We start from the raw sequence: 16067 nt of genomic DNA, 5'->3' as shown, positions 1-16067 counted from the left end.
AGGTTTATCTTTATTTTTGTTTTATTGAAGTATGATTTACAAACAGTGAAATGCTCAGATCTGATGTATATAGTTTGATAGGTTTAGACAAGTGTGTATAAACTCTGTGTAACCCATACCCTTTTCTTCTTTTTCTTTTTTTTTTTTTTTAACCCATGCCGTTTTCAAGACCCAGAACATTTTCATCACCCCAGAAGTTACCTTAACTTTTTAAAGTAAAAGCAAAGGCCATTCTTTGTAGCTCTTTGATTTAAGGACAGACTTCTTCTTTACATAGTCCTGGAGAATCTATTAGCTAAATTAGTTGCTCAGGTTTTTTTTTTGTTTGTTTGTTTTTTGTTTTTTAAGGTAAGTTCAGTGCCCAATGTGGGGCTTCTACTCACAACCCTAAGTTGTGACTGACTGAGCCAGCCAGGCCTCCCATAAATTTTAGTTTATTTATTTTGTTATTATTTTTTTAAGTAGGCTCTATGCTCAGTGTGAGGCTCAAACTCAGGACCCTGAGATCAAGAATCACATGCTCTACCAGCTGAGCCAGTTGGATATCCTGTGAGTTGCTCAGCTTTTATGGGGGATCTACTGTTTATACTTGCTGCTCCTTTCTCTCCACTGGACAACGTAGCTTTTTAAACTATGATGATCTTTTAGGTGAGCAAAGCACTGAGATGATCATTAACTACTTCACCTCCTAGGATCCTAAAGAAATTAGCTCATGTGAATTCTTATAGTTAATCCTGTTCCTCACTTCCACAATGGTTAATCAGTCAACATCTGATACAACTAACATAGTGACTGAAAGAGCTTTAATAAACTTTCCTAAAGATAGTAGTAGTTCCAGGGGTAGCAACTCTTAGAAAGATTAACAATTATCGATCATTTATTGCATTAAAAGTAGCTTCTGAAAAAATACCCACATGAATAAGAAGTGTAGGACCTGCTCTTAAGCACATGGCAAAAAGGAAGACAGACTAGTTAACATAATTTTCAGTTGGGTAAATACAGTAACAGAATACTGTACAGAGTACAGTCGTGCTTGAAAGAAGACATGCTAATTCTTTAGGGGATGGCCAAGGGCAGTTTCTTTGAGAAGGTACCTAAGTAGGTTTATGTGTGGATAATTGAGAGTCTTGGTTATATCAGCCAACTTCTAATTTTCCATCTGTCAGTACCTTTAGTGAGCCTTAAAATGGGTAGAGACTAGAGATTTTGTAGAGATTTGGGAGCCCTTCTGGAGAAAATGAATAAAAAATTAATGAATACAAAATTAGGTAGCAAAGTAAATATTTAGAGTAAGAAAAAAATCATAATAAATTACATATTTAATAAAGCCAAGTCAATGAATATCACAAAATATAGAAAAATAACATTTTTATTAATTAACTGCCCGATATACCTTAATATATTTTTGTATACATTTTTGACTGCATACTTTTTGACTTCTTTGTCAACAATTTGTAAAATAGGATTACTGTTTTCTGTAGAGAGAGTAGATTATTCTATAGAGAGAATAGATTATTTCCTTCTAGCATTACTGATCAAAATGTGTTTATTATTATTGATAACTTTCAAGAGTTTCAGATCTATAACTCATTGGTAATGTCATGTACTATTTTAAGATTGTTGTCAAATTTCAGTATATCTCGACTAAGTTTTTTCCTTAGCTGATGTGTAGTACAGTGTTCTTATGTCTCTGCCAATACCCTATGGAGCTCATGTCTGGATGACTGTGGTCCTGCACATTAATGTGTAAATGACACCAAATGAGGCAGTGCTTGGGTGTAAGAATATTCTTGGAAGTCATTCCTGTACCTAGACTAGCAGTAATTTAATTATGCATGGAAATGATTGAGAACTAGACATATCCTGTGAAACCTACATACTTATCCACCTCAACCTCCCTTTAGCAAAATGCCCAGAATACTTGGCATTAGCCAAGGCGGAAGTGTGATAGGCAGGAGTTAGAGAAAGCAGTCTTAACCAGTTGCAATTAGCATTCCTTTGTAAGTTTTGTGAAAACATACGACCATGGGAACACATTGTTAGGACTGCTTCCAGTACCTTGGAAGGGACCATCCCATTGAGGATCCCTGAAATTTAAACTGACAGTGTCAGAGTAAATTCAGTCCTACAGTCTTAAGCTGTAATTTTGTGCTTGCGTTTGTTAACTCACTACCAGAAAGATGTCTTACCACTCTACATATGTAGTAATGTAGTATGTACTATGCTGCTTATGTCCGTTATGATTGAACCTATTTTTGTAAGCCCAGGTTATGAGTTCAGCAGATTATGCCAAAATACTTGGTTTACTTTACCATTTTTGATCTGGAATCTTTTATCAGTTTAGCTCAACAAAACGTTTATTAAAGATCTGTTACAACCTGTGCCTTCTGCTAGATTCTGGAGATGTAGTGCTGACTTAGAAATAGTTCATACCTTTGAGAAACTCATGGTACATTGTAAAATAGAGACACGTGATAGTGTCCTATGTGAACACAGAGAAGGCTTCCTTAACACAGCCTAGGTTATCAGAGAAACCTCTTGAGGAAGATGATACCTGGATTAATTCTTTAAGGATGACTAGATATCGGTGAAAAAAGAAAGTTCAGTTAAAAGTATATGAGATAAGGAGGAGTAGGCTGTATCTGATTTAATTTCATATTTTTTTTCCTAGTCAAGTTGGCTTTGTCATAAGAATTTAATTTCCCAACATTTAGACCACAAAACGATGTCATTCATTGCATTGTATACCTCTTGCTTTACTGCTCTGTATTTGTAGGCGAATGATAGACTATAGGAATAGTAGGTGAATCTTTGCCCTATTGTTACCTTGAGATCTGTATCTGATACAAAGATTGTTCCAAGGGGCACCTGGGTGACTCAGTCGGTAGAGCAGGTGACTCTTGACCTCAGGGTTGTGTGTTTGAGCCCCATGTTGGGCGTGGAGCCTACTTAAAAAAAAAAAAAAATTGTTCCATTGGTGCCAAGACTGCAGACTTTATTCTTTATTGAATCCTTTATAGTGGGTTGCTATTTTGGATTAAATCCCAGAGTAATTCTGCTGTTTTGCTTTGGAAAAAAAGAAAAAGTAATCCTATTACCACCAGTAAATGCATATGAGCTTTTATTTATTTATTATTTATTTATTTATTTTGCATTTTAGCTTTTAAAGTATGATTAAATTAGTTTAAGCAATGGGAGGATATGGAAACTTTCTTAGTTATTAAATATATATAAAATAAGTTCCAGAGATGAAAAGTACACCATAGAAAATATAGTCAATAATTTTGTAATGTATGGTGACAGATGGTGACTACCCCTTTTGTGGTGAACATTGAGTAACATATAGAATTGTTGAATCAATATGTTCTACACCTGAACCTAACATAACATTGTATGTCAATTATATTTCAGTAATAAAAAAAGTATAAAAACAACCTCTTGCCTCCTCTCCCCCCACTGGGAGGAGTAAGCTTGCTTAGAATTGCTGAGATGTCATGACAGTTTATTTTTTATTACTTTTTTTTTTAATGTTTATTTATTTATGTTGAGAGAGAGCATGAGTTGGAGGGGTTGAGAGAGAGAATCCCAAGCAGGCTCTGTGCTGTCAGTGCAGAGCCCGAGCCCAGTGCAGGGCTAGATCCCACAACCGTGATCATGACCTGAGCTGAAATCAAGAGTTGAATGCTCAACTGACTGGGCCACCCAGGTGCCCCAGATTGACCAGTTTCTTTCTTTTTTTTTTTTTTTTTTTTTAACGTTTATTTATTTTTGAGAGAGAGCAAGTGAACTCACAAGGAGGGGAAGGGGCAGAGAGAGAGAGGGAGGCACAGAATCCAAAGGAGGCTCCAGGCTCTGAGCTGTCAGCGCAGAGCCCAACACAGGGCTTGAACTAACAAAACTCGAAATCGTTACCTGAGCTTAAGTCAGATGTTTAACCAACTGAGCCATCCAGATGCCCCTGACTGACCAGTTTTTAAACCAAGGTTTAAGTAGGGTAGAACTGCAAAGGGCCCAAGATTGAAAATGAAATTTTGGTTATCAGGATTAGGAACTATCCCCAATCCATCTGCTGCTTCTCTTGCTGCAGTTAAAATCTTTCAGATTTGGTGTGCCAAATAAAGATGATGGATCCTTTTTTTTTCTTTAATATTGGTAACAACTGCTCTTTGCAATACGAACAAGCTTTTCTCCCCCTTCAACATTATTATTTAATGTTAAGTAAACATTTGTTAGGAATTTGTTGTATCCCAGGTTCTGTGTTAGGTACTTGGGATTCAAGGGTGACTAAAACATGATTCGTAACTCACATTTATGTAATCAAGTGTGAGAAAGAAAAACGTAAACAAATAAGCATGAGAGGTAGTGTTTTAAGCTGACTCTTTGTGGATTAGTATACGTGTGGCGGTAGAATTGCTATGGCCTGAATGTGTTCCCCCAAATTTATATGTTGAACTCCTAATGCCCAATACGATGGTGTTAGGAGGTGAGGCCTTTTGGAGGTGATTAGAAGGTGATTGGGGTTAGTGCCCTTATAAAAAAAGACCCCACAGAGCTCCGTAGCCCCTTCCACCATAAGAAGATGCAGTGAGAAGTGGGAGGCACCAGCTTAGAAGAGGGCCTTCACCAGTACCTGACAATGCTGTCACTCTGTTGTTGAACTTTCAGCCTCCGAACCTGAGAACTAAACTTTTATTGATTATAAGCCACTCAGTCTTTTGTTATAGCAGCCTGAATGGACTAAGGGATAAAGTAAGGATTGGTGTTTTACTTACACATATACCTGCATGTAAATATGCATTTACATGTAGTCATTCATTCACAGGACATTTTATTATTTTATTATTTTTTATTTTTTTGAGAGGAGAGAGAGAGTGTGTGCATATGCCTGAGCTGGGGAGAGGGGCAGAGGAAGAGAGAGAGAGAGACTCTTAAGCAGGATCACACTCAGCACGATCATGACCTGAGCTGAAATCAAGAGTCATCTGCTCCATCAACTGAGCTACCCAGGCACCCCTCATTGAACATTTTAAAGCTGTTAGTTCCTGTGTTGTGCATTTGCTGTATAAAGCTACCTTAAAACTAAGGTGCTTTAAATGTATTCACTCATTTAATTGTCATAATGGTTCTACATAACTGATGATATCGTCTCCAGTATACTATCTAAAAGAGAATAAACACAAAAATACACACATAAGGTGTTTCAGGAGCATTAAGCTACAGTGAGACACAAGAGAGAATGGACAGTTTTTCCTGAGAGTTTAGGAAAAATTTTCTAAAAGAAATGATGTTTAAGCTCCCTAGATACCTTTGGTTGAAATACCGGTGTTATTTGGAATTACTGCCAACTCATTTGCTAGATCGATGTTCATTCTGAGTTCTACTCATGCAAGTTTTGGAGTCTTCTTTTTAACACTGCAGCACATTGTATAGGGTTCTGAAAATGGAGTCACTGCTATTGCATAGAAATCACCCAGACATTTGACTCTGGGCACTTCCTAAAGTCTCTTGTGGTTTCACTACCCATTTACTGACTGGGGTAATGAATTTAGTGCTGGGGAAAGGAAACTGCAGCCTATATACGACTCAAAAGCTCAGAGGGTGATCGGAGATGAGCTATTAAACTTTAGTGTCTTTGCCTGTAGCTGAGATAATGCCTCAGATCACTTCACAGATGTAGAAACTAATTGGCCTTTGTGTGTGAAGTGCTTTATTATTTTCCAAGGATTAGATTATAAAATTTTATAGGGTATTAAATAGTGACTTGCCCAACCCTCTACTTGTTCTTATATGAAGTCACTAAGTTATACTTTATAAAGTTGAAGAGTTGTGAACCTGCTTCACATTGAGAGGCAACCCAGTTAGCAGTTTAATATACGAGTACAATATTCCCTAATAATGTGTTAAAGAGCTAGATGTTAAAATTTGGAAGAAAAGTTTCCATGACTACAGATGTCTGGGAAGCCCTAGGCTAAATCTTGAACAATTTTCTTTGCTACTATAGGACTTTTCTTAACTTATAAAATATTTAATAATATACTAGTGCCTCTTTTGGCCCTGTGCTAACCAGTGAAGATACTGAAATTATTAGTTACCTTCAGTCTGATCTTTCCTCTGAGCCTAAGTCTTGTAAATACAACTGCCTACCTAACATATCCATTTGGATGTCTGATAGATATCTCAAGTTAATATGTCCTAAACCCATCTTCCAAAGCCTATCTCCATAAGTGGCCCATCTACTATCTACTTGAGACTAAAAATCTAGGAATCCTCCTTGATTCTTCACCACTGTCCACAAATCATGAAATCCAGTAGTGAGTCTGTTGGTTCTTCCTATAAATATTGGAATCTTCTTCCTTCCATCCCCACCAGGAGAGTAGGGATTCTTGCTCAGTGTTGTGTCTCGGCTTAGAACGGTGCTTCTTAGAACATAAGTGGTGGTCAGAGTATGTTACTTGGAATGCAGAATGCAAGACTGGATAAATGGATGAAAGAAACTGATTTATTGAGGTGGTGAGGAGAATTATTTTTTAATAGTAAAGATTTTTCTTTAAAAAATGTAAAACACGGAAGTATAATTTACACACCATAAAACTCATCTTTAAGTGTACAGTTTAGTAGATTTTAGTATATTAAAAAGTTACACAATCATAAGGACTATCTAATTCCAGAACATTTTCATTAATCCCCCAGAAGAAATCTTGTGTCATTAGTAGACACTCTTCCATTTCTCCCTTTACAGCCCCTATTTTCTGTCTCTATGGACTTGCCTGTTCTAACATTTTGTATAAATGGGATTATACATTATGTGATACAACATATTTTGTGTCTGGGTTCTTTTCACTTAGCATAGTATTATCAAGATTCATTTATCAGTGCGCATGTTCTAAACTAGGTTTTTTTAGACTTTGTCCCTGTATCTCATCAACTTTTTTTAAAATCTATTTTTTTATTGAAGTATAATTGACATATAATATCCTTCTAGTTTTAGGTGTATTCTCATCAACTTTTTAAATTTTTTTTTTTCAACGTTTATTTATTTTTGGGACAGAGAGAGACACAGCATGAACGAGGGAGGGGCAGAGAGAGAGGGAGACACAGAATCGGAAACAGGCTCCAGGCTCCGAGCCATCAGCCCAGAGCCTGACGCGGGGCTCGAACTCACGGAGCGTGAGATCGTGACCTGGCTGAAGTCGGACGCTTAACCGACTGCGCCACCCAGGCGCCCCTCTCATCAACTTTTTAATCTTACCAGAATTCCTCAATTTCTGGCCTGCTGATAGCCTTTTTTCTTGCTTTCCAGCGGTGTTAAGGAACTTGTTACTCTGTCATTGATGATAGTAGCAGTAGCACCACTCATAATAGTGGCTTAAAAGGAATGTTAGGCAGAAATGTAAGTAGGTATGTCTGTTCAGATTGCAAAGTTCCTTGAATTGAAGGTAGTCTTTTTGATACTCAATGTTTTTAGCTTAGAGTCTTTAGCTTTATTGTTTTTAGAACATGTTGTACTTGATTTTGGCAATTTCTAACATTTTTTGCTGGTGCATATCTGCCTTTCTGTGAAAGCATTAGTATGTTTGGCACCCTTTTGGAGGAAATTGTTCTCTGGCGGGATTTTGTTTTTCCTTAATGGCAGTGCTAAGTATTCATATAAATTAGTAGAGGTATGAGGAGAGGAGATAGAATTAGGTAGTTTGAAGATTGTTTTAAAAATGTGCCTAACTGGGGCGCCTGGGTGGCTCAGTCGGTTAAGCGTCCGACTTCGGCTCAGGTCATGATCTCGCGGTCCGTGAGTTCGAGCCCCGCGTCGGGCTCTGTGCTGACAGCTCGGATCCTGGAGCCTGTTTCAGATTCTGTGTCTCCCTCTCTCTCTGACCCTCCCCCGTTCATGCTCTGTCTCTCTCTGTCTCAAAAATAAATAAACGTTAAAAAAAAAAATGTGCCTAACTGATAACTCTCTCACTATGAATTAGTCTTGTGTTTTTTCATAAGTGACTTGATTAAACTGTGGTGATATAGGAAGAAAATTATTAGAAATAATTGGATGGAAGGTAAAGGTAAGTAAGCATCATGCAGTCTTCAGTAGTGGGTAAAAGAATGAGCTTTCAAGATTTCAATCCTAGATTTAAATTCTGGCTCCTTTATTTACCACTCTTATAATCTTAAGCAAATACTTAAGTTCTTTAAACCTCAGCTTTGTTACCCATAAAATAAAGAAAATAATAGCATATACATCATAGTTAAGAGGATTAAATGAGATATTGCATGTAAAATCCTTCTCAGCACAAAGCCTGCAGTAAATGTTAGTTAATATTAATCATCATTACTATCCTGATGTAGGAGTTCTCAGCCTGAAGTTCACTGGAACTGTCAATTAAGAAATATTTATCAAGTACATGATCTTTAGTATTGGACTTAGACCTGTGGAAGGAGCTACTGATGTGAATGACAGGTTGGTACCTAGAGGTGAAGCAAAGAGAACTAATATTAGTGGAGGTCTTACCACAGGGTTCAGTAGTAAGGTGGATATTATTTTTCCCATTTTATAGATGAGGAAGCTGAAGCTTGGTAATGTCAAATAACTTGTTCAAGATAATTGGCATATTCTTGGGTGTCAAAATATACAGACATCTATTCTTCTAACTCTTACTGGTTCCCCTGTTTTGAGTTTTCTATATATCTCTCCCCTCCCCAATTCCTATAGCCTTAAGATTCTCCTGTTCAACTTGGGAAGTATCAACTTCATTGATAGTTGGGTTGGACAATAAAGGGTTAAAATAAGGGTAATGATAAATGTGAGTGTTGAGATGGTGAGAAATGGCTTATGGAAGTTAACCTAGTGTCACTATGGGGGCTAATCTATTCGTCAGGTTCTCAAAGAGCAAATAAATAATGCTGTTGAAATTTACAAAAGGTAGATCAAATTGGATTACCAATTGTAAGAGATGTGGGTTCAGGGTTTTCCTTTAGGACTCAGTTATTTGTCAAACCATCCTGTCTTGCTGTAGAAACTGATCGGCCTTCAGATGTGAATAAGAGGACTGACTAGGAGAAACAATCCTGAATCTTGGTTGTTTATTTGGAAAGAAAAGACCCCTGGGTAATGCCATGATTTATCAATGTAACATCCTTATATATAATGTGTCATTCACTGTCTAATCAGAAAGCTCCAAATTCTCTTAAAGTTATGATACTGTGTTAGCTATTTTCATACATTGTTAATGAGATTGTAAAAGGGTACGACTTATTTGGGGAGAAAAATAGGCTTATGTAAAATTAAAAAATGTGCGTGTCCTTCACAGCAGTTTTACTTTAGCAATTTATTTTTCATATATACATGTGCACAAGGTTACTTACTGTAGCGTTGTTTATAGTAACGAGTGACTGGAAACAACCTAAATGTTTATCATGAAGTGACTGATTAAAATATGTTATACTTTGGGGCGCCTGGGTGGCTCAGTCTGTTGAGCATCCAACTCTTGATTTCAGCTCAGGTGGTGATCTTGCGGTTCATGGGTTTGAACCCCATGTTGGGTTCTGCACTGATAATGCAGAGCCTGCTTGGGATTCTCTCTCTCCCTTTCTCTCTCTGCCCCTCTCCTGCTCGCTCTCTCTCTCTCTCTCTCGCTCTCTCTCACTCTCACAAAATAAATAAATAAAGTTAAATATATATATATGTGTGTGTATTATACATTCGTATAAGGAAGTACTATTCAGTTTTAAGAATAAATTAGATCTGCTTCTGCCTTAATATACAATCATCTCCTGGATATTAAGTGAAAAACATTATTTAGTATACTAAAGCATGCAACAACTGTGTAAAAAAAAAAACAAAAACAAAAAAAAACAGGTCCAAGCATTTTTATGCTTGTATAGGCATAGACTATTTGGAAGGATATATAAGATCTTAGTTCTGAGATTCTTCAGATAAGCAGATTTCTTCTGAGGAGGGTGGGTTGGGAGGGCAACATACTTTCTGTTATTGAAAATGTCTTTGAATATTTTCACCAAATATCTTAAAATGCCATGTGACACACATGCATTTGGGCATACATTGTTATTATAAGAGCTTTGTACTCATTGATGAGGACTTTTGCATATATGCTTTCCTCTTTGTGCTTTTGAACTTGAGGACTCTGTCAGTTGATCTTTTGACCTAGGAATGAGGACTAGTACTGACCCCCCCCCCTTCCAGGGTATGGTGGATACTAGAGGAAGTTTCAGGTAGCTGTTGAAAAAGCTGAATATGCTTTTTTTTTTTAATTTATTTTTTAATAATTTTTTTTTGGAGAGAGAGAGCACCTGAGTGAGGGAGGGGGGCGGATAGACAGAGAATCTTAAACAAGCTCCATGCTCAGCACAGAGCCTGACACAGGGCTCAATAACACGACCCTGGGATCATGACCTGTGCCGAAGTCAAGAGTCAGATGCTTCACTGACAGAACCACCCAGGCACACCAAAGCTGAATATGTTTTTTTTTTTTTTTTATTTTTTAAAGGACAAAGTTAAGGGGGTGCCTGGGTGGCTTAGTCGGTGAAGCGTCCGACTGTTGGTTTCAGCTCAGGTCAAGATCTCTCGGTTCACAAGGTCGAGCCCCACATTGGGCTCTGTGCCTACAGTGCGGAGCCTGCTTGGGATTCTCTCTCCTCTCTCTCTGCCCCTACCCCACTTCCATGCTCTGTCTCTCAAAATAAATAAACTTAAAACAAATTAAAAAAAAATAAAGGACAAAGCTGAGTTCTTCTTCTTCTTTTTTTTTTTTTTTTTTTTAATGTTTATTTATTTTAGAGAGAAAGAGCACAAGCAGGGGAGAGGCAGTGAGACAGAGGGAGGCAGAGTCCAAAGCAGGCTCCAGGCTCTGAGCTGTCCGCACAGAGCCCGACACAGGGCTCAAACCCACAAACTGTGAGATCATGACCTGAGCCAAAGTAGTATGCTTAACCGACTGAGCCACCCAGGCACCCCCTGAATATGGTTTTTAAAAAGAATATATAAAAAATATAGAGTATTGAAATGGTTAGGTTATATTGCCTGAATAAAGCAGAAGCGTCAGAGAGAAAGAAAACTAGAGAACTTGAAAACATTTTTGAAGTTTAAGTGTACATGGAAATGAGGAACAGAGAAGGAAGTCAGTAGTCTACAGGGAACTAAGATCACTTTATAAACATTATCTCATCTCTTAAATTATACCTTTTTGTAAAAAGTTATTTTCCAGACTTTCAAAAAACCAAATAAATTGAAGCCCAGATGATAATTTGTGGTTTCCTAAGTAACATAAAAAGAAAGTGGCAAAATGAGGAATAGAACCTTGTTTTCTTGATTTCCATGATTAGCATTAGATCACCCGAACCTTCATATGGGACTAGCACCAAAAAATAAAACAGGATTAAAAAAAAATTCTTTCATAAACTTGATGTGTAAAAGCATTTGTTTCTGAAGTAGGGTTATATTCCCCGCCGCTCCCTCCCCCCCCCATCCAGTCTTAGAAGAAGAAGGTGGGAGTGGTGATTGAATACTGCTTTGGATATTGTGCTACCCTTTGCTTTGTGACTCTCTCATTCTGGTTCGGGAACAGGAAGGACAATGAAAAAACTAACATTTGCACAGCACTTTACAGTTTTAACCAAACTTTATTTCACATATATTACTTTTCTCATTTTGCAGCAGATCTAAGATCTAGACAGTGGTGATGTTTTGTTATTTTAATTAGGCTTTCACTGCTTAAGAAAGAATAGGCTCAAGAAAGTTGGGGTATTTGCCTAAGATAACATAGCTGGCCTTCACAAAATCGAGCTCAGATTTTTTTTTTTTTCTTTCTACTCAAAACTAAAGTCTTATGAGGTAGATTTACTTAGTTTTGTGGAAGACCAATTCTGGGTGGAGTATCAATCAAGAAAACATTTGGAAGCCTAAGACTTCATGGCAGAGTGGGTCAACAAGTAGATGGTTTTGGGGGGCAGGTGAGGCTCTGACCCTCCTCTGAGTGCAGGCACAACTGATGTCCTTAATAATCCTCATGTGTTCCGCCAGCGCTTTTCAGAACAGCTTGTCACGTCCTCAGTTGCTGCATTAACTGGAACAGTGGCTAATTAAAGAGAGTGTATTTAACTTTAACACCCTGCCTGAAGACATGCACCAGATTAGTCATAGGAGAGCTATTTTTGTCATTAATCACACATAAATCAGTAAAATGTCTTTGTAGAAAATGTTGGTGAGGTTTGTTTCTCACACTAAATTTTGATAAACAAAGGGTGAGAAGAGCTGGAAAATAAAGTAAGTCTCAAGTTTGGTGTAGGCATAATGATCTTTATGTTTTTATATTTTAGAGATGCTGGGAGAGGATTTGGTGTTTAATGCATTCTGTGATTAAACTGAAGAAGGGTTTCGGTCCAGGGCCTCTTGTCTTTTTTTTTTTTTTTTTTTTTAACTTTTTAAAAAATGTTTATTTATTTTTGACAGAAAGAGACAGAGCATGAGCGGGGAAGGGGCAGAGAGAGAGAGGGAGACAGAATCTGAAGCAGACTCCAGGCCGTCAGCACAGTGCCTGATGCGGGGCTCAAACTCATGGACAGCGAGATCATGACCTGAGCTGAAGTTGGACACTCAACTGACTAAGCCACCCGGGCACCCCCAGGGCCTCTGTCTTAATATTTGATATTTGGATTTACTTTGGGGCACTGGAAACCCACTGGGTGGTTTTAAGCAGAGGAGTAATGTCTGATCAGTGCTTTTAGAGTTACCTTGGCTGTTGAGTAGAGATACCTGGCAGAGGGAGGGGGCAATAATATGAAGAACATCAGTGTACTCTAATTAAACATCTGAACAGAGAGTTCGGTTTAAACAACAATTCCATTGCCTTAGAATGAAAAATACCTGTCATTTGAATTCCATATTTGGGTTGAATTTGATACTGGGTTCTTAGTTTACTCAGGATCCTCAGTACTTTTTGAAAGCTCCTGAGGTAATTATAATATGTGACCAGCACTGAGAACTACCCTTTATCTTGGCGAAAACAGGAGAGATCATGGGGCTAAGCATGGGAGAAGGAGGCAATGAGTGAAAAGCTATGGAGAGCTTGCAAAGTGTAACTGTCTGTTCTTGGAATTTCCTTTCCATATTCATATGTTCACTGAATGTTTTTGGTGGTATGAATTTAGTAACATGAAACTTTAGAGTTCGCACATACCCAGCCTCTCCTTGTTCTAATTCCTTCTTAACTGTTCCTTTCTATATGAAGAGAAGAAAAGGGAAGTATTGAGAAGGAATTACCAGGATATAATACAGTTTGATAAAAATTTGATAGTATTAACAGAAGAATCCATCTCTTAAAAACTCTTAAAAACATTTCTAATACTAGTTTCATTCAATCCGTTTAAAAAATGTGTGTGTTTATGTATCCACACGAACTGAGAAATTTGAGAAGCCAACCATATTAATGTCTAGCTACTTATCTGCATATGTGGAATTCTGGGTTAAGATTGATGATGTTTCCTAAAACTGGGCAGAACATGTAGCTTCTCATTCTCACTCTGGGATTTTTGTGTTTTATTGACATGAAACTATCTTTAATGAAGGAAATAAATTACTTGTAGTAAAATGAGGGACTTAGAATAGGGGTGAAAAGGAATAAAATGACCAAAAATGATTATAGAAGTACTATTTTGTTTTTATAGATTACAACCTATAATCCTGAATCTAATTTATTGTGAAACACTGGATTAGTTATAGCTAAAAATTATCTTTCTCCTTGGGAGTTGCAGTAGGAATGTAGGGAAGATTTGTAGGAGTTTGGGGTATCAAACATAGTAGTCACCACCATTATTGCACTGGGATTTAACGTAGCCAGTACAATTTAGGGCTGTTTATTTGTAGACATTAGGATCACCTCAATGTTATTTTATTCAGTAATACAGTATAGGCAACTCTGTTGAAAGTTGTGCCTTAAATATTGAGGTTCTTCTTTTCTTTTCTATTCACAGTGGTAGCCGCTCCTCTAAAACATTTAAACCAAAGAAGAACATTCCAGAGGGTTCTCACCAGTATGAGCTCTTAAAGCACGCAGAAGCCACACTTGGTAGTGGTAATCTCCGGATGGCGGTCATGCTTCCTGAGGGGGAAGATCTAAATGAATGGGTTGCAGTGAACAGTAAGTAGCCTGTTTCTCAGTAAGCTCTAAATTAGGTTAGTAGCCTCATTATAGGTTAGTGTTGGAATGCTGTCTGTTCTAGGTTCTAGTTAGCAACTTAATGTCACAGGATAGTGATACCTCAATCCACTTTAGCCTTTGTGTTATTTTATTTGTGAATATGGAGTTCTATGAAATTTTTGTCTCCTGTTATAATGTAATACAAAGCACAGATTTACCATCTTCAGTGGAAAAAAATAATAACAGCAATTAATGTTTATGGAACACTAATTCTATGTCTTACCCTCTGTTATCCTTTCTACATGGATTATTTTTATTTCATCTTTATAGCATCATGATGTAGGTACTATTATTTCAGTTTAATATAGATAAGGAAGGTAAGACAGAAAGATTAGTAATTTGCCTAAGTCGTATAGTTATCAAATGATAGAACCTGGGCTCAAATATAGAGCTTTAGAGTTTTAGAGACTACATTTTTTTTTTTTAAGTTTTTCTTTTAATTCTAGTTAGCATATAGTGTTACATTAGTTTCAGGTATACCATATGGTAATGCAACACTTCCATCCATCACCCGGTGCTCATCACAAGTAGAGACTCACTTTAATCACTATGCTAAATTGCCTCTCTCAGTAGTACACTCAGTTACTTATCTATGCCTTTTTTTTTAAAGGAAATTCAATAATGATCTTATGAAATTAGTAAAATATGTTTATCAGGTACTCTTTTTTTGGAGTAGACCTTTTAAAAAATTTTAAAACCAGTGTAGTTAACCTACAGTGTTATATTAGTTTCAGGTGTAAACAATAGCATGTTTTCACCAATTCTATACATTATTCAATGTTCATCAGTATAAGTGTACTACTCTTTAACCCCCTTCACCTCTTTCACCATCTGCTCCCTGCCCCACCTCCCCTCTGGCAACCGCTAGTTTGTTCTCTACAGTTAAGAGTCTGTTTTTGGTTCGTCTCTTTTCTTTTTTCTTTCCCTTTCCCTTGCCTTTTCCCTTTGTCTTCCCTTTTTTGTTTAGTTTCTTAAATTCCACATAGGAGGGCACCAGGCTGACTCAGTCAGTGGAGTGTGTGACTCTTTTTTTCGGGGTTGTGAGTTCAAACCCCATGTTGCATATAGAGATTACTAAAAGAAAAAATAAATTAAAAATTCTACATATGAATGAAACCATGTGGTATTTGTCTTTCTTTGGCTTATTTAGCTTAGCATTATATTCTCTGCATCCATTCATGTTGTTGCAGATGGCAAGATTTCATTCTTCTTTATGGCCGAGTAATATTCCATTCTCTCTCTCTCTCTCTCTCTCTCTCTCTCTACACATATATGTGTGTATATATATATATGTATATACGTGTGTGTGTGTGTGTGTGTGTGTATACACACACACACACACACACACACACACACACAAAAACACCATATCTTCTTTATCCACTCATCTATGGACGGACACTTGGGTTGCTTCCATATTTTGGCTATTGTAAATAATGTTGCAATAAACATAGAGGTGCATATATCTTTTTGAATTAGTGTTTTTGTATTCTTTGTGTAAATACCTAGTAGTGGAATTACTGTATCATGTGGTAATTTTGTTTTGAATTTTTTGAGGAACCTCTGTACTATCTTCCACAGTGGCTAAACCAGTTTGCATTCCCACTAATAGTGTATGAGGGTTCCTTTTTCTCCATGTCCTCACCAACCTGTTGTTTCTTGTGTTGTTGATTTTAGCCATTCTGGCAGATGTGAGATGATATCTCATTGTAGTTTTCATTTGCATTTCCCTGATGGTAAGTGATGATGAACATTGTTTCATGTGTCTGTTGGCCATCTGTATGTCTTCTTTGGAGAAATGTCTGTTCATGTCTTCTGCCCATTTTTTAATTGGATTATTTGTTTTTTGTGTGTTGAGTTTGT

At 37.2% G+C, this 16067-nt stretch overlaps 1 protein-coding gene across 3 annotated transcripts in view; it reads left to right on the top strand.

Moving 5' to 3' along the window:
* The window catches only part of MOB1B (MOB kinase activator 1B), a 54750-nt gene that overhangs the window by 18125 nt on the left and 20558 nt on the right, over window positions 1-16067 (top strand). For 2 of the 3 annotated variants that reach the window (XM_086704887.1, XM_025921400.2), the window contains exon 2: window positions 13978-14144. In XM_086704887.1, the coding sequence (XP_086561013.1) occupies window positions 14090-14144 (55 nt within the window). In that variant the 5' untranslated portion in view covers window positions 13978-14089. Of the gene's footprint in view, window positions 1-8319; window positions 8450-13977; window positions 14145-16067 lie in introns of those variants that run through there. The other variant, XM_086704886.1, reaches the window with a different exon arrangement.

Source organism: Puma concolor, chromosome B1 (genome assembly GCF_028749965.1).
Source record: "Puma concolor isolate L17-30 chromosome B1, mPumCon1.1.hap2, whole genome shotgun sequence".
In the NCBI taxonomy this organism is placed as follows: Eukaryota; Metazoa; Chordata; class Mammalia; order Carnivora; family Felidae; genus Puma; species Puma concolor.
Note: the sequence above shows the minus strand (reverse complement) of the source record. Positions and strands in the feature narration are given on the sequence as shown.